Raw genomic sequence first — 26,644 nt, 5'->3', positions numbered from 1 at the left:
TTGAGATTAGGTTAAAAAAATAGTTTTTAAAAGGAGAAAAATCTAAATTGCCCTGCTGTCAAATTTATGTTAAATGCATTAATAAGTCAACCTTTTTTTTCTTTTGCAATTAAAACTTGTTTTGTTGTATTAAAACCATTTATTTTTCATTTCGGCGAGGAAAATGTTTCCGTATTGAAAACAGAAAAAATCTTGCGTTTTAAACGGGAGAGCCAGTTTTGACGTCTTAAAACAAAAAATTTTTTGAAATACCTGCCTGTCTATAATGCTGTATTATTATTATATATCCAAATTATATTTCCAAAGTATGATTCTGTACTTTCCCTGCCGCTCTGCAATGCTGCTACCTGTTTAACCACAAAACCAAACTGGATCATATATTTCTCTCGCTCACACATCCTGCTTATGCGGTAAGGTTTTGTATATCTGGTCTCACTAGTTTTTTTTAAAGTCTCTTGTGGTTTGTCTGTGTTTCGTTTCTGTTTCTCTGTTCCATGAACCAGTTCATTTATTGTTCCCAATATATTCCAATCTGGCCAGTTTCAGTTCATTTATCTGTTTTCAGTCCATAAAGAACGAAAATTCTTTCTCATCGGTCTTCACATATTTGTTTTTTTTGGTGACACTGCGTTTAAGAAAAAATTTTAATTTGTATAAAATAGGCGTGCGTTATTTTAGAGAAATATAATAGATACAAACTTAATATGTCTGAACTTCAGTCATCTTTACTCTTAAAGAAACAATTGGCTGGTAAGTTGAATAAAAATATTTAGTATATATATGCATATATGTATATACATATCAATATGAATGCATATTTATATGAAAATATATATTTTCTAAGTATATACATATATGTACATAAAAATTGCCGTCTTGGTTTGTCTTTAAGGAATAGTCTTTGTATGTATGTAAATACTTATGTACATGTTTAGGAAACTGATTCCATATTACGATGTCACATGTTCCAAGAAAGAAAACTGCCGGGGTAATTTTAATTCAGAAAGATCTAAATTAGTATTTGAATTGGACATATAAACATATGTAAAGTTTTCTTAGTTAATAGTGGTTTTTATTTCGAATGAGAAAAGTACAAAGCTGTATCCAGCCGGATACATAAGTATGCAAATCCATAAATACATCCATCTGTGCATTTACTTTTCCATTTGTGCGAAAAAAGATTTGTATGAGACCGACTTTTTTATGTTTATATTTGCTTGTCGTAGAGTATATGGTTATATTGTACACGTGATAATGTAAGTAGCAACCAGGTATTGTTCAGCATAGACAACCGAGTCGACTTACATATATATGCACATACATGCATATATTTATATGTATGTATGTACATATTTTGTAGCCTTCACCGTGTGTATGAACACATGGATCGGGGAGACTTTCGAAGTTGAAACAACAAAATTTCATCTTCATAGTTCTTTGTCATCAGGTTAGGATAAATTTTGTTTTTATATTCTAGCCACGCCCTCTTGAGTCTCCATAAAGAGAGAAAGTGAAAACTCGTAAATTTATTTTCATTATAATTATCAAACCAAATGGTCGCCTGCCCGTATGAATATCAAAATTGCGGAAAATACACGATTTAGTCCTAGAACAGTACTCACAGTTTACAGGTTTTGAAAGAATATTATAATTTTACGGTATCTCCATCTCTATAATCACGAGCAATGTCATTGCTTTCTTTTCCTATGCAAACTTGTACCTTGGCTATGAAGCTTGAAATCTCTCGAAAGGTCAATATTTGGAGTTCTGTCTTAGACCCCAAAAGCTGTATTTCAGATGCGAATTTTGACTTTTTTTTACCGCATTTAAATGTAGGAAAACCATGGAGGTCGTGGGCACCATAAGATGTAGGTATGTATGTATGTTGCTGTCTCCTTTGGTTTTGTTTTTTTAATATTTTTGATAAATTTGTTGGCAGTGTTATCATTAAAATATTCGCATAATTTATGTTGATACAAAAAATGCCACAAAAAAAACAATAAAACCCATAGACGTTTCTAGGTATTTTCTTCTTTCCCAACTGTCTTTCCCAAATCGTCCAAAATCTCAAAAAATCTTTATCACTGCTCGTAAAATTCGTAAGTGATAGAGGATCTCGGGAAATTTAATTTTTCGGAGTTAGCGGGCAACAATGAGAATTGTAGCAAAGGGTTGTGGTCTTTAAAAAAGACTTTAAAAAAGACTCTTTAAAAAAGACTGAGAAAAGAGAGTCATTTTGTGTGACTGCTTTTAATTTGTAATACAAAAATTGTAAATTGAAGATCTTCGAACTGGCAAATATATATTCTTGGCGATTGTCTATGACTGGAAAATGTTCTCATTTTTAACATTTTAAATGACAAAATATATCCGAGAAGTTTTCCAATATCTGGTTTGCTAGTCTGAAATCTTTTAGGAAGACATTCAAATTTAATCCTGTTACGGGGTTCAGTTTTAACTGTTTCTCTATTGAACCTACACTATAATTATAACCTTAATACACTGAAGGTTGTTACCAAATTTAAATAATTTGAGAGGCATATTTTGTCCCTTTAATTTAACAGCATTAATGTCACCTGGAATTTAAACTCAATCATAAACACTCAATGGCACACGGATTTAAAAAATATGTAATTATTTATATTTGTTTCGTTTCAGAACTAAACAAGAATCCAGTAGAAGGTTTCTCAGCTGGATTAATTGATGAAAATGATATATTCCGCTGGGAAGTCCTAATAATTGGTCCACCAGATACGCTTTAGTATGTCTATATATTTAGATATTTAATGTAAAGTTAAACAGCTCTTGCAATGAGTTTTATGGATTTGATCAGATGTATGCACCGCATTTCCGATCGCATAATAAACATAAAACAATAAATCCCCTTAGTTTATAAAAAAAATAAATTTTGTTTTTCAAAATTGAAACTTTATGTTGCCGATTTAACACAGAAAAAATGTTTGTTCAGATTTGAATTCTTATTGGATTCTTAAAGATACATATGTAGATTCAGATCTAGAGAATCCACGTGTAGTCAAACGTATTCTTAGCATTTCCACGCCTCTCCGGTAAATGGTTTTGTAGTACTCCCAAAAAAAAAACGAATCAAACAACGTATTCTATTTTTTGCTTGGGGAATTTGTTTGAGGTTTTGGAACTTCTATTAGTTGCTGGAATCTTAATCTGGTGAGTTTTGTAGATAAAACCAATTCGAAATGAAATTCGTATAGTTCATCCATTTCTGACATGGCGCGTTGTCCTGACGAAATACTAAACACGCCAACACTTTTTCTGGCGTAGTTGTCTGCTATGGACGACCGAAGAGGTCAGCAGAGCTCCTCTGCGCATATGGGTTTAAATTTAGCATACCAATCACCAATTGCTGCCCTTCCTGGCAAGACAAGATACTTTTTAGCTTCAACGATACAAATGTCTGTAAGAAAATAAGAGTCCAAATAAGATCAATCTGTCAAATGTCTTCAAAAAATATTACCAAAAAATTGGTATCAGTTCCACTTGGGGGACTAATCGGAAACTTATTCCATGTTTATAATCAGCATTCAATCGATTTTGATTTTTGTAAAATAATCGTTTTACTGTACTGCATCTATAGGTTCAGTCTAGAAAGATAATACTTAAGATAAGTAACTTGTTTTACAGTCGGATTAATCGGCTATATTATAAATGTTTATACTTCTTGGATTTATTAAATGTTATTTCTTTCCCTGCAGTGAAGGAGGCTTTTTTAAAGCACATCTTTATTTCCCCAAAGAATATCCGTTGCGTCCACCTCGAATGAAGTTCGTCACAGAAATTTGGCACCCTAATATTGAAAAAAACGGAGACGTCTGCATTTCAATTTTACACGAGCCGGGAGATGATAAGTGGGGATACGAAAAAGCATCTGAGCGCTGGTTACCCGTGCATACAGTGGAAACTATCTTGATATCAGTGATATCAATGTTGGCTGATCCCAACGATGAGTCTCCAGCAAATGTAGATGCCGCCAAAGAATGGCGAGAATCTTATCCTGACTTTAAACGGAAAGTAGCTCGCTGTGTCCGAAAAAGTCAAGAGGAGTGCTCGTAGAAAGTGGATTTGCCCTATATTTGTATATTTATATTAAAAATTTGATACATTAAAAAGAATAACTGAATTAACAGACGAATATTTCATTTTTTTAAACAGGGTTGTAAGAATACTCTAGATTTTGATTAAAAGCAAAAAAATGTTCTAAATTTTTATTTGTATGTTATACCCGAAAAGGACAAATTAAAAAATATTGTCCAAAATTGCATTTTCATTGTTCGCTGACTTTTGAGTGCTGATATATTTATTTTTATTTTTTAGTAACTGTATTATCTGTTTAAGAAGCTTATCTTATCAGAATTCAAGAGAACACTATATAAAACTGAAGCAAAAATATGTCTGCGGCAGCCAAATTTACTTATAATTCTATATCCGGGAACCGGAAAAAGACTCCCGATGCTGACTGACGAATAATCTGCACGTACATGAAAAAAGACTACTATGCGCTATTTTGTATAACCTATACTCAAAAGAAGTATGGGAGGTGTATTAGATTTGTGGTGAATGTGGATGCGTGTAACACCCAGAAGGAAACGTTTCCGACTCCATAAATTATATACATTCTTGATCAGCATCAATATCTATCTAGACTCCTGTGATATGACACTTTAAAATTTTGCCAGGAAAAAAAAGCCTAAAAGGTGCCTTTTATTATTTATACCTCTGTGTTTTGGTTCAGGAAACAGATGTACTCATAGATCTGTATGTGATACCAATGTGTCGCGTTTTCTTCTTTGATACTACATATGTATGTATGTATGTAGTATGTGCTGAAAAGAGGAGCACAATTTAAGGCCATACAAGTAGGAAACAACAAGGGAAGTACCGAATCAAATTTTTCTAGGCTTGTTGATCAATAACACCATTTTTGTGTTTCTTGTGTACGGTGTATTTACTAGGGTGGTCTGATAAGTACTTAACCTAAAAAAGAAAATCGAACATTTTGGAAAACTGGCGATTTATTTCTCAGTAGTGTTGTCTAGTAGAATTTTTATACCGAAAATCAAATATTACAGTGCTACGTAAAATAGGTTTTAATTTGTATCTGTTTTTTTTTTGTGGATTTTTCCTTTTGAGTATTAAAATGTTGTCTACCAGGACGAAGCACTTGGGTGCTGTGGTGAATTTTTATGTCGGGCGTATATTCAAAGAGAACGCAGTACCACTCTCTATCGTTGTCTCTTTTCTGAGTAACGGGTATCTTAGTGTTGGGGAAAGTGTTCTTTAATTTCAAAGTTTCGACTGGTTGGTGCTCAATCACCAAGACGGAACACACTCAGTCTTTTCTGAACTCATCATCTAGACTCTTCGTCACACCTTGACGGATTACTCGTGACTTCAAAATGGAAACATTGTCGCCCTTTTGAGTTGGACTCTTTAGCAAATGTAACTCTTCTCCACTGATATCGAATTAATTCATAATACTGTCGTAATACTTTTACATCGTAATGGCAAACTTGTACGCTCGTTTATTATTAAAATATTTCAGCACGTAATTAGAATCTATTATATAATAAAAGGGTTTCTAAATTTTGCATCTAACTTTGTTTAATGCCATTCTTCACTTTTGAGCACAGCATTGCTACCCACTTGTGTCTAAAAATAGTTGATTTACTCTTTTTTACTCAATTTACTTAAATCTATATTTTTCATAAACGGCCATATCCTTTATGTTTTCGAATGCTTGATTTCTCGCACTCTCTGAATCAATCTGGTCTCAGTATCACATAGTGCATTAATTTCCACAAGATGAGCCTCCCTGCCAATCAGAAGCCCCGGTTGCATAGCTGATAGGGCCGGAACATCAAACAAAGAAATGGGTGCTTGCATACAAATAAACTAACCGTCAACCGGCAGTCCCGCGGACGGGAGCGATCGTAGTGTGGGATGTGGCAGACGGTTTCGCCGAGAACGCTCAGGCTATCGGCGGATAGCGCCTTCATGACCCCATCGAACTCAGAATTAATACGAAGGTCTTTGCTATGTGATAATACCGACAGGTATCGCCGAGAGTACCTAGGCTATCGCCGGACAGTACTTACGGGACCCCGCCGGCCTAAGAGTTACTACGAAGCGGAAGGGGGCTTTGCTAGGCGGAAATACCGACAAGTATCGCCGAGAGTACCTAGGCTATCGCCGGACAGTACTTACGGGACCCCGCCGGCCTAAGAGTTACTACGAAGCGGAAGGGGGCTTTGCTAGGCGGAAATACCGACAAGTATCGCCGAGAGTACCTAGGCTATCGCCGGACGGTACTTACGGGACCCTGTCGGCCTAAGAATTACTAAGACGCGGAAAGGGGGCTTTACTTTGCGGAGAAACCGCGAAACCGTCGGCGGCTTTGGAGAGGTGATGTTGCAGGAGGAGGTCTAGGGTTTCCAGTTTCCGCCACTCGCGCCGTCGAAGGTCGTATGTCGGATGCACGTTGGGTGATCTCCTGTACGACCTTGAATATTTCCTGTAGTCGTGTCGCCTTCTCGTGGGCAGGGTCCGGTTCACTTCCTAATCCTGGAGTCACCTCGTCGTACAAGGCTCCTGGTAGCCTTGGTTCTCGTCCGCGTACCAAGAAGGCCGGGCTGATGGCCGTGGTGTCCGACGTGCTGCTGTTTATGGCCAAGCTCAACTCGGTGAGGAGGTCGTCCCAGGTCCGTTGGTCCCCGTCAACGGGCCCTTAGCCTGGCTCACCTTAAATTTTTGGCAGCTTTCGCAATGTTTCACGTATCGGGCCGCGTCTCTGTAGAGTCCTAGCCAGTAGTATCGTTGGGTTACCCGAGTGGCGGTCTTCCGTATTCCTAGGTGTCCGGCGGTCGGGTGATCGTGGCATTCTTCCAACACTCGCCTACGATGATCACTTGCGCCGCATAACTTCCACTGGTGAGATTCTTCCTCGATTGGTCGGTGTCCAGGCTGCCGGTAGATCTGTTCGTTCTCGATTATGAATTCTCTGCATTCCTCAGGTCGTCACTGGATACGTTTAAACAACTTTTGTATCCAGGGGCAGGAGGGCGGTTCTTCTAAGGTTCGCTGTATGTTGTCGATAGGTTGCCGGGAAAGAGCGTCTGCTACGATGTTTTGGCTTCCGCGTCGGTAAAGCATGTCAAAGCGATACTGTTGGAGTTCCAGAGCCCAACGAGCGATGCGACCAGTCGGATTATTGATCGAGTTTAAGCACTTCAAGGCGAGATGGTCGGTGATGACGTCGAAGTGGTAGCCCTCCAGGTAGCATCGTAATTTCCTGATGGCCCGTGGCCAAGTAGTTTTCTTCTGCTTTCAAGAGCCTTCGACTGGCGTAGGCTATGACCCTCTCCTCTCCGCTGATCTGTTGCGTCAGGACTGCCCCTAGGCCGTAGTCGCTTGCGTCAGTTTGTAGGGCGAACCTCTCCGTGAAATCCGGACAGGCTAAGACGGGGGCTTGGGTTAACTTCTCCTTCAGTTCCTCGAAAGCGGCCTGCTGTTCGTCACTCCAGATCCACCATTTCTCCTTCTCCTGGAGGTTGTACAATTGGTTGTACAATCGTCGCGAAGTTTGGGACAAACCTCCGGTACCACGATGCCACCCCTAGGCAGCGTCGAAGTTCCTTTATTGAACTTGGTGGGGCCAACTGCCGGACGGCGACGATCTTATCTGGGTCGGTTGGTATACCCTGCTCACTAATGACATGTCCCAGGTATACGATGCTTTTCTGGAAGAAGCTGCATTTCTTTTGGTTCAATCTTAGATTCTCTCGCAGATGGTCGACGTGTTCCTCCAACGCCGCTCCTATGACAATGATGTCATCAAGGTAAGCGAAGGCCTTGGGTTCCATCTGTGGTCCGATGACGCTGTCCAAGGCTCGCTGGAACGTAGCCGATGTTGAGTGCAGCCTGAGTGGAAGAGTCCTCTGCCCGGAACGGTGAAGGCGGTACATTCTCGGCTCCCCTCGGCCATAGCGATCTGCCAATACCCGTTCTTGAGGTCCAAAGTCGAGATGTAACGTGCGTTACGGAGCCTCTCGATGATGTGGTTGATCCTGAGCAGTGGGTAGGCGTCGGGCAGTAGGCAGTGATTGCGCGTTGAGTTGTCGGTAGTCTACGCACATCGGCATCTCGCCTGTCTTCTTTCCCATCAGTACGATGTGTGCGCTGTGTGGGATTTTGGTCTACCTTGACCCGCCCATGTCCTTCGGGGCCGTGGTCTTCCAGGCGTAGCGGGTCGTGGTATAGAGCGATGCTGGTTTCCCGTGGGGTCGTTCGCTTTGACTAAGCCGCACGGCTGGGCATGTCTGATTCGGCTCGCGTCTATCGTGTTATATTTTTAGCGCCGCCGGGTCCATCTCGGTCGGGGCTTAGATGCGTTGTCCTTGTATTGCTACTGGGTCTGGCGTGGTCGAGGCTTAGCTCCGTTGTCTTGGTAGGGATACTCTGGGTGGTTTTCGAGGCAGACGGACTGGCCCTGGGTGCGTCCAGCGGTGTCGCAGTCGTCTCCGTCGAATCTTTGTTGCTCCGGACTCATCAACAAAGCTACGACGGAGACGACAGCGACACCGCTGGACACACCCAGGGCCAATCCTTCCGCCTCGAAGAACACCCAGAGCAACGAAGATTCGACGGAGACGACTGCGACACAGCTGGACACACCCAGGGACAGTCCGTCCGCCTCGAAGAACCCCCAGAGCAACGAAGATTCGACGGAGACGACTGCGATACCGCTGGACACACCCAGAGCCAGTCCGTCCGCCTCGAAGAACACCGTGTGGTCGGTGTGGTCGTATCGCATCGTAGGTTTGGTTCAGGTGGCGTCGCTGGGTCTGGCGAGATTCTGGTACTTTGTCACTGGTACATTGCTGGGTCTGGCGTGGTCAAGATTCTGGTACCTTGTCACTGGTACATTGCTGGGTCTGGTGTGGACGAGGCTCAGATGCGTTGTCACTGGTACATTGCTGGGTCTGGCGTGTTCGAGATTCTGGTACGTTGCTGGGTGTGGCGTGTTCGAGATTCTGGTGCGTTGTCACTGGTACACTGCTGGGTCTGGCGTGTTCGGGGTTCGGATGCGTCGGCTTCGTCCGGTGGATCGCTGTTGGATTGGTCAAGCGGGTAGGAGCAGCGGATGCAGTCGTGGGGCATTCGTCACTACAAGTAACCATGCGGGGACGAGTCGAGGAGGGCGTGGGGAATGGGCTGGTTTCCAGCTGGGTCAACTGCAAGTACGCCGCAAAGGAAATCGAGCCCCAGTATGATGTCGTCCACTACCATGGGTAGGACTAATAGAATCACCCGCGTTTCCTGTTGATCCACACGTACCTTGACTGACACTGCTTGCGTCACCTCCTTTGCTGTAGTCCTTATATTCCGCGCATTCCCTCCGGTACTTAATTCCTGTTCGATGCGTTGACTGATGAACGACCGAACTGCTCCCGTGTCGAGGGTGGCTGTCAGTGGTACTCCATCGATGGCTACCAGCACGGCGATCCTGCCTCCTTCCAGACTTAGGGGATGAGTTACTCCTGGGGGCCCTGGAGGTACGTCTCCGACCTGTTCCCTGACGAGCGGAGACTCGGTCCGTTTCCCGACTCGGATAGCCTGCAGCAGTCAATCGTCCGGATGCCGCAGCGGCCACACTCCCAACAGAATAGCACTCGCCGATTCCTGCATGAACTGCTGAAATGACCTTCTTCCCCCTCTTCGTATCTTCCAAGCGCTGAAAGTATCGCGGGGGTAGGAAGAACTCCAAGAATTCTTTCCGGAACTCGGTCGGTTTTCCTTGCATCTGTAACGTTCTAAACCATTCTTCTGCCTTGCCAGTTAGTAGCCCAGAGATGGCTCGCGGCAGTTGTGCTGTGCTTCCGACATATGAGTCCACCCTTTCTTCCAACTGTTCGATGAAAACCAGCGTATCCGAGGGTCCGTCGAACTTCAGGCCCCAATTGCGTAGTTTATCGGCCAGGGCAGCGAAGGAGATTTCTTCCCTTCCGGGTCGCGATGTTCCGGTGCGATGCTGGTGGTGATTGCCACCATGTCGCCGGTCAGTTGTGGTTTCAAGCCGGCCAGAGTCGTCGTGAGCTGCTCGGGAACTCGGGAATTATGATGGATAGGGGCTGTTCCGCACAGATCCGTTCCTTTTGCTCTCGCTGACTCGGTCCCGGCGACGGGGACGTGTTCCTCGGATTTCTCGGGCTGGGCGCGCTGTCGAAGACCATTCCGTGCTCTTTGATCCGTTTTTCGATCGCAGTCGGATGCTCACCGCGCGAGATGAAGGCCGAGATCCTGCTGCTCAATTCGTCCACTGTCCCGGTTTCACCGAGGCCGAATTCCGCGGCGATGGCTTGCAGTTCGTCCTTACGCCGACACGAAATCCACTGTACACCCATGTCGACGCACGGTGGTAGAACTGGCACTTAGACGTCTCTCGCGTTTCCGGCGGTAATATCACGTATTGACCTTCCAGTAGAGTCTTTACTGATGTAACGCACTGGATACCAGAGTCCTAGAGGTTAGTCACGGCGGCACGGCGTATGCACGGTTAACACGGTTGCCTCAGTGGAGGGTGCATCCTGCTGTTGCGTCCTTGGAGTCCTTGCTGCTTGGGGTCCTGGTCGATGGTCGTGGATGTCGTTGGTCTTTATAGTAGCCTTGGGATCGACCTTTGCTAGGCCGGTAAATGGTCCTTGCTATAGTTGTCCTTGTAGTCGTCCTGACTGTTGATCCTTACTAGGCCGGTCAATAGTCCTTGCTATCGTTGTCCTTGGAATTGTCCTTGCGGTCCTGGTCGTTTTGGGTTCGTTGACTTAAGCGCGGAATCTCGTCTCGTGTTGATGGCTGAACGCTGACCGATCACTTTGAAGGCCGGGCATTTACTGACTGCTATCGTTTTGAAGGCCGGGCGTTGACTGACTGCTATCGTTTTGAAGGCCGTGCGTTGACTGCTTGCGCTGAAGGCCGGGCATTGAATGACTGCTCTGAAGATCGGGCGTTGACCGATCGCGCTGAGGGCCGGGCATTGAATGATCGCGCTGAAAACCGGGCATTTACTGATTGCTATCGTTTTGCAGGCCGGGCATTGAATGATCGCGCTGAAGACCGGGCATTGAAGGACTGCTCTGAAGACCGGGCGTTGACTGCTCGCGCTGAGGGCCGGGCATTGAATTGTTCCTTCTGGTTCTGAGTCCGAAATATATAGCCGGGACAGTCGGTCTTCGGGAGGTTTCCGATGCTCGCTCGGCTTCTGCAGCTCACGACTCGCTGCTCGCCGCGTATCGTTCTCTTTCTCAGTCGTCTCGCTGCGGTGTTCTCTACTTGTGTGGGCGCGGCGGCCACGTGTTGACGCTATGGCTACGTAGGTTAGGGAAGCCAGCCTCGGCTGTACATGAATAATGGGCGGCCTCACGGTCGGTTTTACAGACACAGCTATTCCTATGCCTTAATGATGTTGACCGGCCGCGCTTGCGCGTGGTACAGTCCCGACGCCCTCTTCTATTCGCTTTTCTGATCAACTGTTCCCCTTAGCACCCCAAAACGTAACGGAACCCCGGAGTTCCTGTTCGGGCGCCATCTGTAATTTTATTTCTTTTGACAAACATTAAGTCTAACTTTGCGAAATGGTGACCAAAATAGGGATATATATTTGGTTAAACCTTTGAGAGTCTATAATCCACGCTTTTGACTTTTTTGGAAGTGGGTTTCAGTTCAGTTCAATTCAATTTGGGGTTTCTCGGTCCGACCCAGGAGACGACGTTGACGCTGCTTCAGACGCCGCTGGGATATCTGTCCCGTACGGCCTTTGTTGGCTTCTGCTGCTAGAGGCTTCTTCGGTATTGTCGCTGGGATCTTTTTCGGTTCTAGTGTCGTGTCATCCAGCAGTTTGTATTGTACACCGCAATTATCATGACTGCTTACTGTTGTTTCCAGCTCCGATACAGCGGATCCGTAGAAGCTGCTGTCGTTGGCGGTGTGGTAAGAGCCAAAATCGTTGAAGCTTGTTTTAGTGGTCGAGAGACTGCTGGTGGTAGTTTTCTTGGCTAGGCGTGTCTTGCGGGGCCGAAAGTATTCGGGATCCGTGATCAAGGGCATCCTACGATGGCCGTTGCAAAGCACTTGAATTGGACCCTTGGGCTCGGTCTCTTCCTTGAGCGGAAGCGGTTTCATCGATTCCACACCCATGGACATCAGGCCAAAGTGGCGCATCATGGCAAAGGCCTCCCGCTCCACGGTGCTTGTGTCGTTCCAGTCTTCCATGGTGGCGTGCTCTCCCAACGGCTTGGTACCGGCGATCTGTTGGATACGCTCCATCATGGCCAGGCAGTCCTGGATTCCCTTGGTCTTGGAGCTCGCCGGCCCGTGCAGCTTATCAATCACGGCGTTTCGCTTGTTGCGATCCGCTAAGAAGTCGTACGTGTCGCTGGGACGTGGAGTGTACTCCGCCTCGCGCTTCTTCTCATAGGCCATCTGGCCCAGCACAAAATTACAACCCGGCTGTGAATCGAGAAGATCGTCCTCGAAACGTGTAGACGGTTTCCAAGCCATTTTGTATCAAAACTAACTGATTTACAGATGTAAGATTTACAGTTAGGCTGAGCCAACAGAAAGTGCGTAGCTTACTTGTAGCGTTCTAGCCCCCCGACTAAACTGGCAATCAATCGTACAACTTAATTTTAAAAATAACAAAAACTAGGGGAGGGGTATTTTAAAACAAAAAACGCAACTTAAACTGCGTTTTAAAAAAGAGTTGCCGCGAGGAAAGAGAGGAAGCGATCTTGGCTGGGGTACATATCTCAATGTACTCGAGGGTCGAAATTACAGCAATATTTATAATTTGCCGGGATTCCGAATTTCGGTCCGACGATGGGGACGGGGCGACAGTCCCGCGGACGGAAGCGATCGTAGTGTGGGACGTGGCAGTCGGTTTCACCGAGAACGCTCAGGCTATCGCCGGATAGCGCCTTCAGGACCCTATCGAACTCAGAATTAATACGAAGGTCTTTGCTATACGATAATACCGACAGGTATAGCCGAGAGTACCTAGGCTATCGCCGGACAGTACTTACGGGACCCCGCCGGCCTAAGAGTTACTACGAAGCGGAAGGGGGCTTTGCTATGCGGAAATACCGACAAGTATCGCCGAGAGTACCTGGGCTATCGCCGGACCGTACTTACGAGACCCTGTCGGCCTAAGAATTACTACGAAGCGGAAGGGGACTTTGCTATGCGGAGATGCCGACAAGTATCGCCGAGAGTTCCTAGGCTAACGCCGGACAGAACTTACGGGACCCTGTCTGCCTAAGTATTACTACGAAGCGGAGGGGGCTTTGCTAGGCGGAGATACCGACAAGTATCGCCGAGAGTACCTAGGCTATCGCCGGACGGTACTTACGGGACCCTGTCGGCCTAAGAATTACTACGACGCGGAAAGGGGGCTTTACTATGCGGAAATACCGACAGGTATCACCGAGAGTGTCTAGGCTATCGCCGGATAGCGCTCTCGGGACCCGGCCGGACTAAGAACTACTACCACGCGGAAAGGGGGCTTTACTATGCGGAAATACCGACAGGTATCACCGAGAGTGCCTAGGCTATCGCCGGATAGCGCTCTCGGGACCCAACCGGACTAAGAACTACTACGAAGCGGAAGAGGGCCGACAGGTATCGCCGAGAGTACCTAGGCAATCGCCGGACAGTACTTCCGGGACCCTGCCGGTCTACTGGGATCATACAGTGCTCCAACAGATTTCGCCGAGAGCGCCTAGGCAATCGCCGGACAGCAGCCTCGGGATCCTGCTGGGCCACAAACTACGGGAGGGGGATCACGCGGGAACGCCAACAAGTATCCCCAAGGACGCCTAGGCAGTCACCGGACAGCGGCCTGGGATATTGTTGGGTAACGAACTACTGGAGGGAATCATACGAAGGGGGGGCAACAGGTGTCGCCGAGAACGCCTAGGCTATCGCCGGACAACGGCCTCGGGATCCTGCTGGGCCACAAACTACGGGAGGGGATCATGCGGGAGTGCCGACAGGGGTCACCGAGAGCGCATATAGGGATGCCAGTCAATAGAAGGACAATAGATTAAAGCAATATTTCTGTTCGACTTTTGTTTCTAGATTAGGTTTCGTACTTTTAACAAAAAAACTTCGTAGTGACTTTTTTTGATAATCAATATTTATTTATTTGTATGGACCCACCAGAAAATACAATATATTCAACAACCATTACTTAACTAAACAACATAGTTAATCAATAGTTAAGCAATCGGATATGCGTTCAAATCAAAATAATAGAGTACATTCCGATTGATATAAATATTCTTAAGTTTTAGGCAGACAAAGGAAAATATTTTTAAATCATTTGTATTCGATTAAATCAATACTTTGGTAAATGGGAGTCAATCCAATGTTGCACAATGAATATATGCAAAATGATTCAAAAATATTGCTCTATTTTTATACAAGCTTTAAACATTTATAAATATATATGTATGTATGAGTATGTGCTAATTGAAGAAATCACAATATCTCTTGGAAGAATGCATAATAATTTTAGTGATATATGTATGTATGTGTCTGTTGCCAATTAGAATTTAGCTTAACGTATTCGTTGTCCACATGTGTATGTAAATTTTAAATGGTCCCAAAAAGTATTTCCCCAGTTGTTCTATCTCATTATATTTGTGTTTGCTATTTTATTTAAGTTTTATTATTGCATCCTTTCATATCAACGTCATATCTACTACGTCTAGAACCAATTTCTTATATTTGGATGTATAATATCCAGATATTATTAAAAGTAGATAGCTTTAACAATCTTAGCAAGCAATTATTCAATCATAAAGTATAAAAACATTTTGTTCATATTTGCAACCCGTTAGAAATAATTACAAATATAACACAAAACCAATGGCTAATGCCAATATAACATTATCCATAAAAGCTATGTATATTTCATTGCAACTGTGTTGCTATTTGTATGCCAAATTAATAAAGAAAACAGATTTAAAAAAAATAATAATTTTATCTGCATTAAATCTAAATCAAATTAAATCTAAGTATCTTCACTAATTTTACTTGTAGAATGTTCCGTTAAAGATGGAAGTAAAGATTCCGTGGATGGTTGCCTGCGAAAAAATTATGCATTTAAATTGAACATTCTTTTTCCATGCTTGGGAGGACGTACTTAAACCTGTCTACTGACATTTGGTAGGAGCCTGGTGCTGAGTTTGATCGTCCAGCGCGTACGAATCTTTCTAATCGAGAACCGCCTGGTTGTAATGCCTTGCCAGATACACCTTTTATAAATGGATTTCCAAAAGAATGTTTTTTTAACATTGTTTTTATTAATATAAGAGTGTCCAACTTTGGAATGCTGCGGACAACGGAATTTATATCTTCTTCATCAACTTGTACTAGACAGCAGTTTTCTTCTTCAGTGGGCAATGGGTAAACACCGCTTGTGGTGACCCAATCGTTTATCTAAAAATATATAAAACAACATACTTTCATGATACATGATAGAAATATATTTTTATAAAAACCTTTAGCTCTGGCACTGTTATTCTCTGAGTAGCATTTTTTTCTAGCATGTGCAAAATGCATCTTTTTAAATTTTCACTGACTGTTAATTTTTGTGGGAACACTACCGGGTCTTGTTGTATTCTTTCATAGAGCAAGGGAATGGAATCTGCTAAGAACGGCACATTGCCAAAAATTAAGGAATACAGCGTCGCACCCAATGCCCAGACATCTGATGCTCTCCCACAATACACGTTCTGGTAAAAAATATTAAAAATAAAAGTTTATTATACATAACATATTCAAACATTTTTGATATAACCAATAGTGCATACCTGTCCTAATATCAAGGTTTCGGGAGCCCTGAAGGCAGGAGTTCCACCGGTAGAGCCATTGGACATTATAGCATCTTCTCCAAGAAATTCATTGCAGACACCAAGATCTGCTATTTTTATGTGTCCACACTCCGTTAACAACAAATTTCCAGGCTTTATGTCCGCATGGATAATTTTTTGATAGTGTACTGTAATGAAAACAATAAAATACTACATTCGTTTTATGTGCATGTATGTGTAAATTACAACTCAAATGAACCATCTTTAAGTCTTATTCATGATTGTAGTTTTATTTTCGTAATTAGGCGCAGAAGCGCCTAAGATTTTAGCTGAGTATCGAATTGCGATAATTGATGTGGTCTGGTCAAACGTCAAAAACCTTTTTTTCCAAGACGTTAAGAATAACTTTTCGTAATACATGAAAGCCCACACTTACAATATTCCAATCCGAGTAGTGTTTCCCGAAAAATACTCCATACGCGTTCTTCTGACAATGGATTGTCCGTTGGAATTCTAAGAACTTCGCCTTGTTTTACCCATTCGAAAACCATATATAAGGAGTCCTCGATGGGGTCATCTAATACTTCCACTAGCTTGACAACGTTGGGATGATCAAGCTTCTTTAAAACAGCGATTTCTCTGTAAACACGATCCAGCGGAGAAGTTGTTTTCTTAGGACCTCGGCGCATTAAGCCAGCTTGTCGTAAAAGTCGCTTCTTTGAAAGAATTTTCATTGCATAATGGGTGGAATCTTCTTCAGAATATGCCAATTTTACGAGACCATATGAGCCCTACAATTAAAAAATGGAATTAATTGTTAGCACAACCCTTGCAAACCGATCGTTTTCATGTCAGCTATTTATATGACATGGCAGGGATATGTCAAGTTTGCACAGTAACAACGAGATAGACGGATAGATATATACAATATCTATGTATGCTCTTTTGGGGGCTTTCTTTTTTGTTATTATTATTTATCTTTTCTAAACATTTACAAGTTGTTCAATAAAACTACATATGGGAGGTAAAAAAAATTGATTACCTGCCCAATTTGGTCCATTAGTTTGTATTGGTTTAATTGTAGAAAGCTTCCAGATCTTTCTATTGATATTCTCCGTGATTCGCGTAGAGGAGGTCGCCGTCGATTCGATCGAGGACTGCCAAATGGACTGCCATACGGACTATATGGAACATTCGGATAGATAGGACGAGTTTCCATTGATTGAAGGTTTAAAGGAATATGAGGCCGCTGAGCTAAACATGTAGCTTCACAAGTAGACTTATCGAGTTCTTCGCCATTCAAATCTAACAGATGGTCGATACTCTTTGTTAGCTGAGATACAGAGTCGGAAGCTTGCGCTGTTTGGTTTTGATTATCATTGGAATAGTTTTCATTAATGTTTGGTAACAGACGAGATTGTGTTATTTGGAAGCTATTTGGCTCATTGTATATTTCCAACGACTGTGATTTCAGAAAAATTGGTCGTGAATATACGCATTTTAATTGTGGATATTCGGATTCTGGCTTGTTTTGGGGACCGTCAATATCGCTTTGACGAAGATCACAGCAATCTTTTGATTGGACTACATTATGAAATCTCTTGCTACCTTCTAAGAACTTGCCTATCTGCACCCGCTTACTATTAGTTGCTGAAATATCTTCAGTTGGTAAAGTTTGAATTATTTTATCATCTACAATATTTCGGGTTTTTGGCTTAGCACCACTTGGGTCCGGACATATTGTCTCACTCATGGAATGCCGTCCATTTGATTGCTTAGATTCAATGCTAATTTGTTGTAATGTTTTGTGTGGTGTGCGCTGCTTTTCCATTTTTTGAAGTCTTGTGTATTCACAACCATTCTGTGCTTTATCCACAATAACGTAGTCATCGTCGTCCTCGGAAAAAGTCTGAACTTCTCGTCCATTTTCATTGCCCGTCGTCCCGGCAAAAGCAGTAACATGTTCCTTTTCTGGGCTCCTTAAATTCCCAGCTGTTATTGTTGATTGTTGTGCAGCGTCCATTTTTTAAAATCAAACTTCAGAAGCTGACGGTCTGTCTAGTATCTATCCATTACATCATTACTTAAGTCATCACATTTGTTTGGTATTTAATGATTTAATATCATATTTTTTGAGCCTGAACTGAAAGAGCTGAGAAATGAAAGCATTCAAATGTATTCTAGCATAATTTGTATTATTAAATTAAACATACTGGAAACCCGAATTCAGTTCCCTTGCAGGTCGATCGTACCTACATATGCTTAATACATACATATAGTACCATAGTGACCTGATTTGTATTATTTTTGGCTTATTCATTTAATTTGTTCAAAGTTTTCAGGAGCGCCTTCAGTTTGCTGTTGATGACGATCTCCTGAAAACTTTTAACAACTTTGTATATATATAGTATTGTATTGTATATTTGTATAAGTATATCTTATAAACACAAAATACAACATAATCTGCAACAGTGCTCAACGATGACCAGGTATAGCAAAATTCGACTTGGCTGTTGGCTTTTTCGACCGCGCACAGTATTTTTATTTTTAGCACTAGTTTCAATCATATATACCATATTTACATTAATTACATACAAATTGTGTATTGAGATCAACAAAAGTGTTATATGTTGGAGCTTAGATGTTAACAGACAACAGCTGAGACCGAATAACGAATATTTTGTTTTTGGAATGTTGAAATCGCTGGAAAGTTCGTTTACATCTTTTAATTTATTTGTGCTATTTTTAACATTTTTTTCAAACGAGAAAAAATGCCTTAGTCGAGGGTTCCGACTACAAAATACCCGCTTCTCAACGGCATAAATAATCCCAACAACGCGGTCACAATTATATAATAGAATTTGTCTTATGGTATATTTGGAATTTTTTTTTCTTTCGATCACGTCGCTATATAAAAGTTGTTTATTATTGATACTGATCCAGAAGGTAGGAAACGGTAGTTTGTTTTGGGTTGATGCGTTCATTAGCATGAACTCAATATACCCTGTTTCTCTACGAGAAACGGGTATATAAAAAGCTTATAGCATCTGCGATTTTTCAATCAGCGCTCTTTGCGTACGTTTAGTGTTTCTCGCGCATTGTCTTTACTAAAACGATTTGTATTAGATTGGTACAATGACTTTGTTTTTTTCAAAGGCGATCGTCTATAGCTGGTTTTTGTGGTTCGTTCAGTGTCAGAACGTAAATGGTATCCGTCAGTATCACCTGTCAGAAATTAGCTATACGCCACAGACTCGTACTATTCGAGGAGAACAAGTACCATTGGAATTTTATGAAGCCATCGAAAGATCGGATAAGAAAAAGAATGAGCTGCAACATCGACTGCACCACTTTTTGGAAAATCTACAAAAGAATCTTACCACGTCCACAGTATTTAGAGACTTTAAGCCTACAGCATCGAGCTCTGAAAACTATGCCACTAAGATGAGTGAACTTTCAACATTTTTTCATGATGCTTCCTTCGCTGCTGGACTATTTGCCCATGAGAACGAAAGGTTCTACGATGTAATTAAAAACTCAAGCTATGCGCTGTTGTTGAAATTACGACAAGTCCCTGCAGCACAGCCCACACAGGTAAAGACTGTGCTAACAAACTATTTTTCGGAAATGGAGTTCTTTCATATTATGTTTTCCGAAATTGTGGACGAAGCACTGGAGTATACTGTGGGAACATTGCGTGCTGTTCAACGAATATTCCTCCAATTCGCTGATGTTCAGAGTGGCATACTACAAGACTGGAAACTGAAGCTTGACTTTGAGTGCTGTAAAATGTACATGGATTTCTTACAATACCATTCTGCGCAGGTATTTAAATGTGCTGCAGGCCGTGAACTGAACGTTGCCTATGACGTGTACGCTATGACAAAGATAAATGCCAAATATATAATGAGGCAGCTTGAGTTCCGAATTCAAAGACTTTTCAACTGTTTTATATTCAAAAAGTACGAAATACGATGTCAATTTCTCCAAAACGCCGAGAGAGATTTCGAAAGCCTCTTCAATAAGCTCGAAGAACTAGAAATGTATTTGGATATAAAAACCAAGCAAGGTCGAGCTTCGGATTTAAGATTCCACCGACAAAGCTATATCCAGCATGACGATGTCACAACAAAATCGACTGAGCCTCTCAGTGACTGCCTACCACCAAATTTTCCCTTCAGTCAAATAAAATCGGAATTAAGATCCTGCTTTTATTTATTTGGTGGAAAATGACTCACTGGTTTTCAAAATACAACATTTGCCATAATACGTAACTTCTCTCGATGTATAAATTGTGGAGATAGTCACTCAATCTGGATGACTTCATTATCGTTTAAATCATTCTAAAATAAGTTTGAGGTTTAAACTTTGCATAAAGTGTTGTTCGATTTCGTTTTGGTGTACAAATTTGAATAAATAAATATTTTTCTATTATACAGATGCACAAATGTAAGAATTGATGTTTGAACTTTCATTAGAAACGTTATGTGGGTGCAAACAAATGAGATCAAATGGGTTCAACGAAATCAGACTCACAGTAAAAGTCCATTTGCTTTCGTTTGACAGAACTGTGACACAAATTCTGTGTCGTCCACTATAATGAAGATACAAGACAAGCGAATAGTCAGAATCATAAAGGGTACTACGCCCAATCAAGCACACGAGCTACCGATAACGGTTCTGCAGCACCCCCACCGAAATCCCTTCGGAAATTGGCAATGTTTCACTGAACGACTGTGTCGTTCAACCCGGACACTACTTCGTCCATCACGACACTTTGACTGTCGATTACATAGTCCACCGGTCAAAGGTTACTGGTCAGAGCAATTGTAGATAGCAAAAATTTAGGGGAATTCCCTTTTTGTGAAAATTTAAGGGGATTATTTTTTTGCAATATAAATTTGTTAGTGTTTTGTGAACTATCAATGCAATCTGACGTGCTTGGTAAAGACATTTTTTATACGCTAATTTTTTTTTCCAACGTTTCCTAATTTTTCTTGTAATTTTAATAGGTTTTAGAGAGATTTTTTACAGGTTTTTTTTTTAGGAACCCATCTACCGTGTAAAAACAGAATTAGGTTTACTTTATGGGGTCGGAAACGCTTCCTTCTGTTTCCATTTTCACCAAAATTCTAATGTACCCCTGTACTCATTTTGTGTATCGAGTATAATCACACCTTGAAAAAAAAAAATAAATTAAAAATAAAATTAAATAAACAATTTTAAAGGCCCCCAAAACTTCACTTTGTTTTGAAGCGTAAATATGGTGATGTAGAGTGTTATTATAAGTTGCGATGAAATAGCGAACGTGAGACGTGAGTGGCAGCCCTACCGTGACGAAGACCAGAAGTAAGTCAGGAGACTAAAATCGAATTGGGTTCTCTCTCTAACCAAATTTGGGAAATATCAATATTTATGTTAGATTTTTGGCTATAGTAAACAATTTTAAGTAGTTTTAATGAATTTGTTTAGATTGATAACACTATCAGCTATGCCAAAAAGGGCAATACTCTACAATAATCTACATACATGCACATGAGAATATATACTATGTACATATATATAAGTACATACTCGTACATAATTAAATAATCCATAGCTATACATGCGGTTGTTGCTTTTTCAGAATATAGTACATATACATACATTGCCGATCAATAGAATAGACTCAATGAATTTTCTATAAGAAATTTCATTTAAAAAATCAAGATACGAATGAGTCAAGTCAAGGTATCTTTAATCAACAAATTTGAGTTCTAAGTTTTTTTTTAATATTTTGTTTTGTTTTTGAACATAAAAACAGTTGACATTTTTATCGATCAATGCTTATAATTATTATAAACGACAAAGTTTTTCAGAATCTTCATATTAAATTGGTTTTTTGTGATTTTTAAAGTTTGTTAAATAATGAATGTAGAAATTAGAAATGACTTCATAAATTCGATTTGGCATTGAATCATACAGGGACTTCAGATAGTACAGGGATATGTCCCTTCAGATCTTCAAATTGTGTTCCGGATTCATACACTTTACGCGAAAGCCATCACCATACGTTCTCTTTATTATTTAGATCTGGAGAGTAAGGTGGCCTCCATTAATGCAACATTTTGGACTTCAATCCACTTCTTTACCACTCTAGCAGTATGAATTTGGGCATTGTCTTGCTAAAAAATACAATGTAATGTCGCAAAGATGTTGGAAAAGTAGTGAAATGACATTTGGAGTAGCTCTTTGTGGCGAATGGCTTTCAAATTATACGAAAAAAACTGGATTTCAAATGTACCATAATAAGAGATGGTACCCCACACCATTTTACTCCCCTTACGACTATGGTGACGGGCCAAATTATGTCCTTTCTTTCTTAAATCAAGAAAAGTAGTCATTAAACCCATGTGGTCCATCCAAATTAAAGCGTTTTTCATAAAATTAAAGCGTTTTGGTACCATTCGCTTTTCCATTTCATATGATCCCGAGCTAAAAAAGAGCGAGCTTTTTTCGAACGTCAGTAAATGGTGCTTTTTTTTGTGTTTTAATCTGTTTAGATGTTTTCGTATTCGTTACGAGTGATAGGTTGTGTGATACAGGTGCTATACTAGCTTTAACTTCAAAATTTAATCGATTTTAGCCGCAGAGCACGATTAGTTTGTTGGGAGCTTTCATATTATTTCCATAATTTGATGAATTTCCTAAGAAATGAGACACAAGACTGGCTTTTAAACATTTTTTTTGGCGATCTGCCTGGTTGAAAGGCTGCTGAACACATTTAAGCTTTTTCTTCCGCTGTTAGAACTTTACCACGACCCATTCTATATTGAAATAATAGGAAAGTGCAAGAGGTATTTAAATGCACCTTTTACCGTGTACATCAGTAACAGAAACCGTAGTCTCCGAGTCTATTCGAATGATCGCCTAAAAAGCTAAATTTTCGGCATAGGGTGAAGCAAAATGGAAATAAATCATAACTGTAAAACTTCTTCAGCCCACTCTTATTCCCCTGCTCTTACAAACACAATACAAATTTCGTCGAAAGCTTAATTCACAAATAAGAGAATCAAAGTGTTAAACCAAAAATGCATTGAGTCCATTCTATTGATTAGCCTCCATAGAGGATTCAACTTTAAGATCATTTTATATATACATATGTTTCAAAAACTTGCAATTCAAAGTGATTGCAATATTCTTATCAAGTAATCCCCTGACCTTATATATACTCTGAAATATGTATATAAGTATAATATAAATACATACATCAGGACGGCAGTGTGTTGATAACTATTTATAAACACTGTGCATCAAAGTATTTATAATTTTCTTATCATGAAATCGTAACTAAGCTGCGTTTACAGACTATTCAGTTGTCTATATTGAACTAGCGCAATGGGTGCCAAATTGAAAGCTGCGCAAATTTTGAAAATATTTATTTTCCTGTATGTTTTTTTTCTGAGAATTGTTCAGTCAGCTGAAGAAAAAACTATTCTCAGTAAAACAAGTATTTATCGGAATAGTAGCACTGATGCAGTTTTCGAGATAATGAGGGTTGTGTCTGAATTGAAAGCTGCTGTGCACAGGCTAACTTTATGTATAAGCCTTGGAAAAAATCCAAGTACGGTTAAGCTGGATGATCTTATTACGGACGTATTGAAATCACTTGGAGATATCGTGATGGAGATTGGAAATGTGGGTACAGTCATTGTGGAGCAGGTGTTTCCCACTTTTAGCCTTGAGCAATTTAAAGGCGCTCAGAAACCATTTGACTCTTTGACCGAAGGTATGGGAAGAACCGTTCACGGAATAAACGAAAGTCTTATGAACCAATCCGAAAACTTAGAGCAATGGACCGCTAATATCAAGGAACACTTAAGATACTTTAACCAGACACAAATATTCAGCAGTACCTGCCAGATTGTGGACAATGTGATACAAATTAGTACGATTGAGTTGCACAGCTGTTGCAATATCACTATGAAACCCATTCTTTCTCTCTGTCATAGCTTTCGGGCTCTTTTAGGAAGCATATTTAGTAATATGGCAGATGTGCTTCATCGCTTGCAAATTTGCATTGAGGATAAACAATCATATCTGGAGTATATGACACCATGCTTTCAATTGGCGTACGACGAGGTAATAGAATTGATTGAAACCTCAGTGCACCTGAGACGAAAATTTAAAAGACTAATGCAGCTTAAAATCTTATATTCTAAATGCTGCCTCTCATTAGCTTTTGTAGAACCTGATGAGAAAAATAATAATTATTCTTTGTATATTTGAATCTTTACACTGTTTATCTGTTAATAAAATAATTTACCACTTCCAACTTTACTTTTTACAATACAATACGTTGTAACGAAAATTCATCTTTGTCGTTTGACGCGTTTTGCGAGGGGGAACGTTGTGAGTTGCTGCGGCGACCGCAACTCTACATTTATACCCGATGCTTAGTCAGTATGGCTCTCCTCCGGCAGACGGTGCGAAATTTTGAAATATTCGTATTATAGTGAGATCTAACAGGAGTGTGGATACCAAATTAGGTTACTCTAGCCTTAATTGTCTCTGAGATCTGGGGATGTCACAGATTTTCGTCCTTTGCGGGGGCGGAAGGGGGTGTGGCGGAATTTTGAAACAAACTTGTCAAGGTCCGATATCACAGGAGTGTGGATACCAAATTTGGTTGCTCTAGCCTTTATAGTCTCTGAGATCGAGGAACTCGCATTTTGCAATAGGCAAAGCCGACCATGAAACCCTGTGTGTTAGAGAGAGATAGAGCGGGAGAAAATGAAATTGTTTTCTTGATTCTGGCTATAATAATTATACGATCTGGCTCAGATTTTGCACTAGAAGATATAGTCATCATCTACGATTCTGCTTTTACTATTTTCTCGGAATATCCGCTCGGCCGAACTCGTAGCGCTATTTTTATACCCGATACTCAAAATGAGTATTGGGGTATATTAGATTTGTGGTAAAAGTGGATGTGTGTAACGTCCAGAAGGAATCGTTTCCGACCCCATAAAGTATATATATTCTTGATCAGCATCAATAGCCGAGTCGATTGAGCCATGTCTGTCTGTCCGTCTGTCCGTCCGTCCGTCTGTCCGTCCCCTTCAGCGCCTAATGCTCAAAGACTATAAGAGCTAGAGCAACGATGTTTTGGATCCAGACTTCTGTGATATGTCACTGCTACAAAAATATTTCAAAACTTTGCCCCGCCCACTTCCGCCCCCACAAAGGGCGAAAATCTGTGGCATCCACAATTTTAAAGATACGAGAAAACAAAAAACGCAGAATCGTAGAGAATGACCATATCTTTTAGACTGCAGAATCTGAATTGGATCGTATTACTATTATAGCCAGCATCAAGAAAACAATTTCATTTTTTCTCGCCCTGTCTCTCTCTAACACACAGGTAGCATAGGCGACTTTGCTTAGAGTAAAACATTAGCGCCTAGATCTCAGAGACTATAAAAGCTAGAGCAACCAAATTTGGTATCCACACTCCTAATATATCAGACCGAGACGAGTTTGTTTCAAAATTTCGCCACACCCCCTTCCGCCCCCGCAAAGGATGCAAATCTGGGGATATTCACAAATCTCAAAGTCTATTAACGCTAGAGTAACCAAATTTGGAATCCGCACTTCTCTTAGATCTCACTATAAAACGTGTATCTCAAAATTTCGCCCCACCCCCTTCCGCCCACACAAAGGACGAAAATCTGTTGCATCCACAATATTGCAGATTCGAGAAAACTAAAAACGGGGAATCATAGATAACGACCATATCTATCAGATTGCTGAATCTGGATCAGATCAGATAATTTTTGTAGCCAAAAGGAACAAATCAATTTGCAGTGGCTACGCAGCGCGTGACATCACGCTCAGACTGATTTTCTGTCTCTCTCGCACGCACTCTTTGTCGTGTCGTTTAATATTAGCGGCGTCTGCCGGAGGAGAGCCATACTGACTTAGTATCGGGTATAACTGTAGAGTTGCGGTGTCCGCAGCAACTCACAACGTTCCCCCTCGTTTTACATTGGTGTCAAGTGGAAAGATCTGAAGCAATAATTCCCAGATGAGCAGCAAGACAACGGGCCCGTTCCGTGAACATGGAGACCGATATAGTTACATCGGCTTCACCGACACACATATTACCCGCTTCCCAGAATCAGATGGATAGAGACGATGTTCGAGCATTTTAATTTCATATTGTCAAAAGCCTATGCTATGTTCAGCTTTGTTCAGCGGAATTCATCCCAGTTAAGGGAACCATATACGAGGCTAAGTCTGTACTCATTTTTTTGTGCACTCGTGGCTTGAGTACGCTTCAATGGTCTGGAATCCCACTGGGGTTGTTCAAATTGCACGTGTCGAGAGATGTACAGGAAGTTTCTGAATTTTGCACTCGAGTCTTTGCGCTTTTCCATTCATTTACCGTCTTACCTCTTGGCCTGATCTGCTTAGTAGGATTGGCTTCAATACGACGGCCAGGGGCCGAAGGACCAATACACCCTTTGTGGATGATCCCTACCGGACCAATTATGACTTTAATGAGCCGATACGTAGGGCACTTCGCCAGCACAATGCATTGCCAGCTGGGAAGAGTGTATCATACAACATGCAGGTTCTAGGAGCATATCGAAACTAAATGAGGGTGAGAGATACGCTTCGGCTTCGGCTTTGGTCTCTGGTCGGCGGGGTGTGGATATTGAGGACATTTTACCACCAATTTAGCGCTCTAGCATATGTTC

General features: G+C 41.4%; 4 protein-coding genes across 5 annotated transcripts; 2 read left to right on the top strand and 2 right to left on the bottom strand.

The window, feature by feature from the left end:
* The first annotated feature begins 689 nt into the window (after positions 1 to 689).
* On the top strand, positions 690 to 4,164 carry LOC6594373 (ubiquitin-conjugating enzyme E2 G1). The gene is made up of 3 exons (XM_002019305.2): positions 690 to 750; positions 2,659 to 2,761; positions 3,732 to 4,164. Exons 1-3 carry the CDS (start codon positions 705 to 707, stop codon positions 4,087 to 4,089), a joined length of 507 nt encoding a protein of 168 aa, XP_002019341.2. The 5' UTR covers positions 690 to 704; the 3' UTR covers positions 4,090 to 4,164.
* Positions 4,165 to 11,653: 7,489 nt separating this feature from the next.
* LOC6594371 lies at positions 11,654 to 12,620 on the bottom strand. The gene has a single exon (XM_002019303.2). It carries the CDS (start codon positions 12,586 to 12,588, stop codon positions 11,752 to 11,754), a length of 837 nt encoding a protein of 278 aa, XP_002019339.1. The 5' UTR covers positions 12,589 to 12,620; the 3' UTR covers positions 11,654 to 11,751.
* A 2,294-nt stretch (positions 12,621 to 14,914) lies between these two features.
* Positions 14,915 to 17,881, bottom strand: LOC113565258 (calcium/calmodulin-dependent protein kinase kinase 1). 2 transcript variants are annotated; one of them, XM_026987094.1, is made up of 7 exons: positions 16,945 to 17,881; positions 16,339 to 16,693; positions 15,903 to 16,090; positions 15,591 to 15,824; positions 15,413 to 15,528; positions 15,233 to 15,344; positions 15,107 to 15,173 (listed from the first exon to the last, which is right to left on the bottom strand). In XM_026987094.1, the coding sequence occupies exons 1-6, from the start codon at positions 17,731 to 17,733 to the stop codon at positions 15,233 to 15,235; spliced, it is 1,794 nt and encodes a 597-aa protein (XP_026842895.1). In that variant the 5' UTR covers positions 17,734 to 17,881; the 3' UTR covers positions 15,107 to 15,173. The 2 variants fall into 2 exon arrangements, with proteins under 2 accessions (XP_026842890.1, XP_026842895.1); XM_026987089.1 differs by having other exon boundaries at positions 14,915 to 15,173; positions 15,233 to 15,528.
* A 911-nt stretch (positions 17,882 to 18,792) lies between these two features.
* LOC113564898 lies at positions 18,793 to 20,215 on the top strand. Its single transcript, XM_026984174.1, has one exon. It carries the CDS (start codon positions 19,038 to 19,040, stop codon positions 20,133 to 20,135), a length of 1,098 nt encoding a protein of 365 aa, XP_026839975.1. The 5' UTR covers positions 18,793 to 19,037; the 3' UTR covers positions 20,136 to 20,215.
* Positions 20,216 to 26,644: the final 6,429 nt, after the last annotated feature.

Source organism: Drosophila persimilis, unplaced genomic scaffold (genome assembly GCF_003286085.1).
Source record: "Drosophila persimilis strain 14011-0111.01,24,50 unplaced genomic scaffold, DperRS2 tig00000000-arrow-pilon, whole genome shotgun sequence".
Classification (NCBI taxonomy): Eukaryota; Metazoa; Arthropoda; class Insecta; order Diptera; family Drosophilidae; genus Drosophila; species Drosophila persimilis.
This window is presented reverse-complemented; position numbering and strand designations above follow the sequence as displayed.

Bases quoted from the DNA above. Each gene is read 5' to 3' on its own strand.
- LOC6594373 (XM_002019305.2), top strand. From the start codon at position 705: ATGTCTGAACTTCAGTCATCTTTACTCTTAAAGAAACAATTGGCTG. The intron at 751-2,658 runs GTAAGTTGAATA...GTTTCGTTTCAG, and splicing joins CTTAAAGAAACAATTGGCTG to AACTAAACAAGAATCCAGTA. The intron at 2,762-3,731 runs GTATGTCTATAT...CTTTCCCTGCAG, and splicing joins GGTCCACCAGATACGCTTTA to TGAAGGAGGCTTTTTTAAAG.
- LOC6594371 (XM_002019303.2), bottom strand. From the start codon at position 12,588: ATGGCTTGGAAACCGTCTACACGTTTCGAGGACGATCTTCTCGATTCA.
- LOC113565258 (XM_026987089.1), bottom strand. From the start codon at position 17,733: ATGGAAAAGCAGCGCACACCACACAAAACATTACAACAAATTAGCATT. The intron at 16,694-16,944 runs GTAATCAATTTT...TTTTAATTGTAG, and splicing joins TAATGGACCAAATTGGGCAG to GGCTCATATGGTCTCGTAAA. The intron at 15,174-15,232 runs GTACGTCCTCCC...ATTTTTTCGCAG, and splicing joins ATGTCAGTAGACAGGTTTAA to GCAACCATCCACGGAATCTT.
- LOC113564898 (XM_026984174.1), top strand. From the start codon at position 19,038: ATGACTTTGTTTTTTTCAAAGGCGATCGTCTATAGCTGGTTTTTGTGG.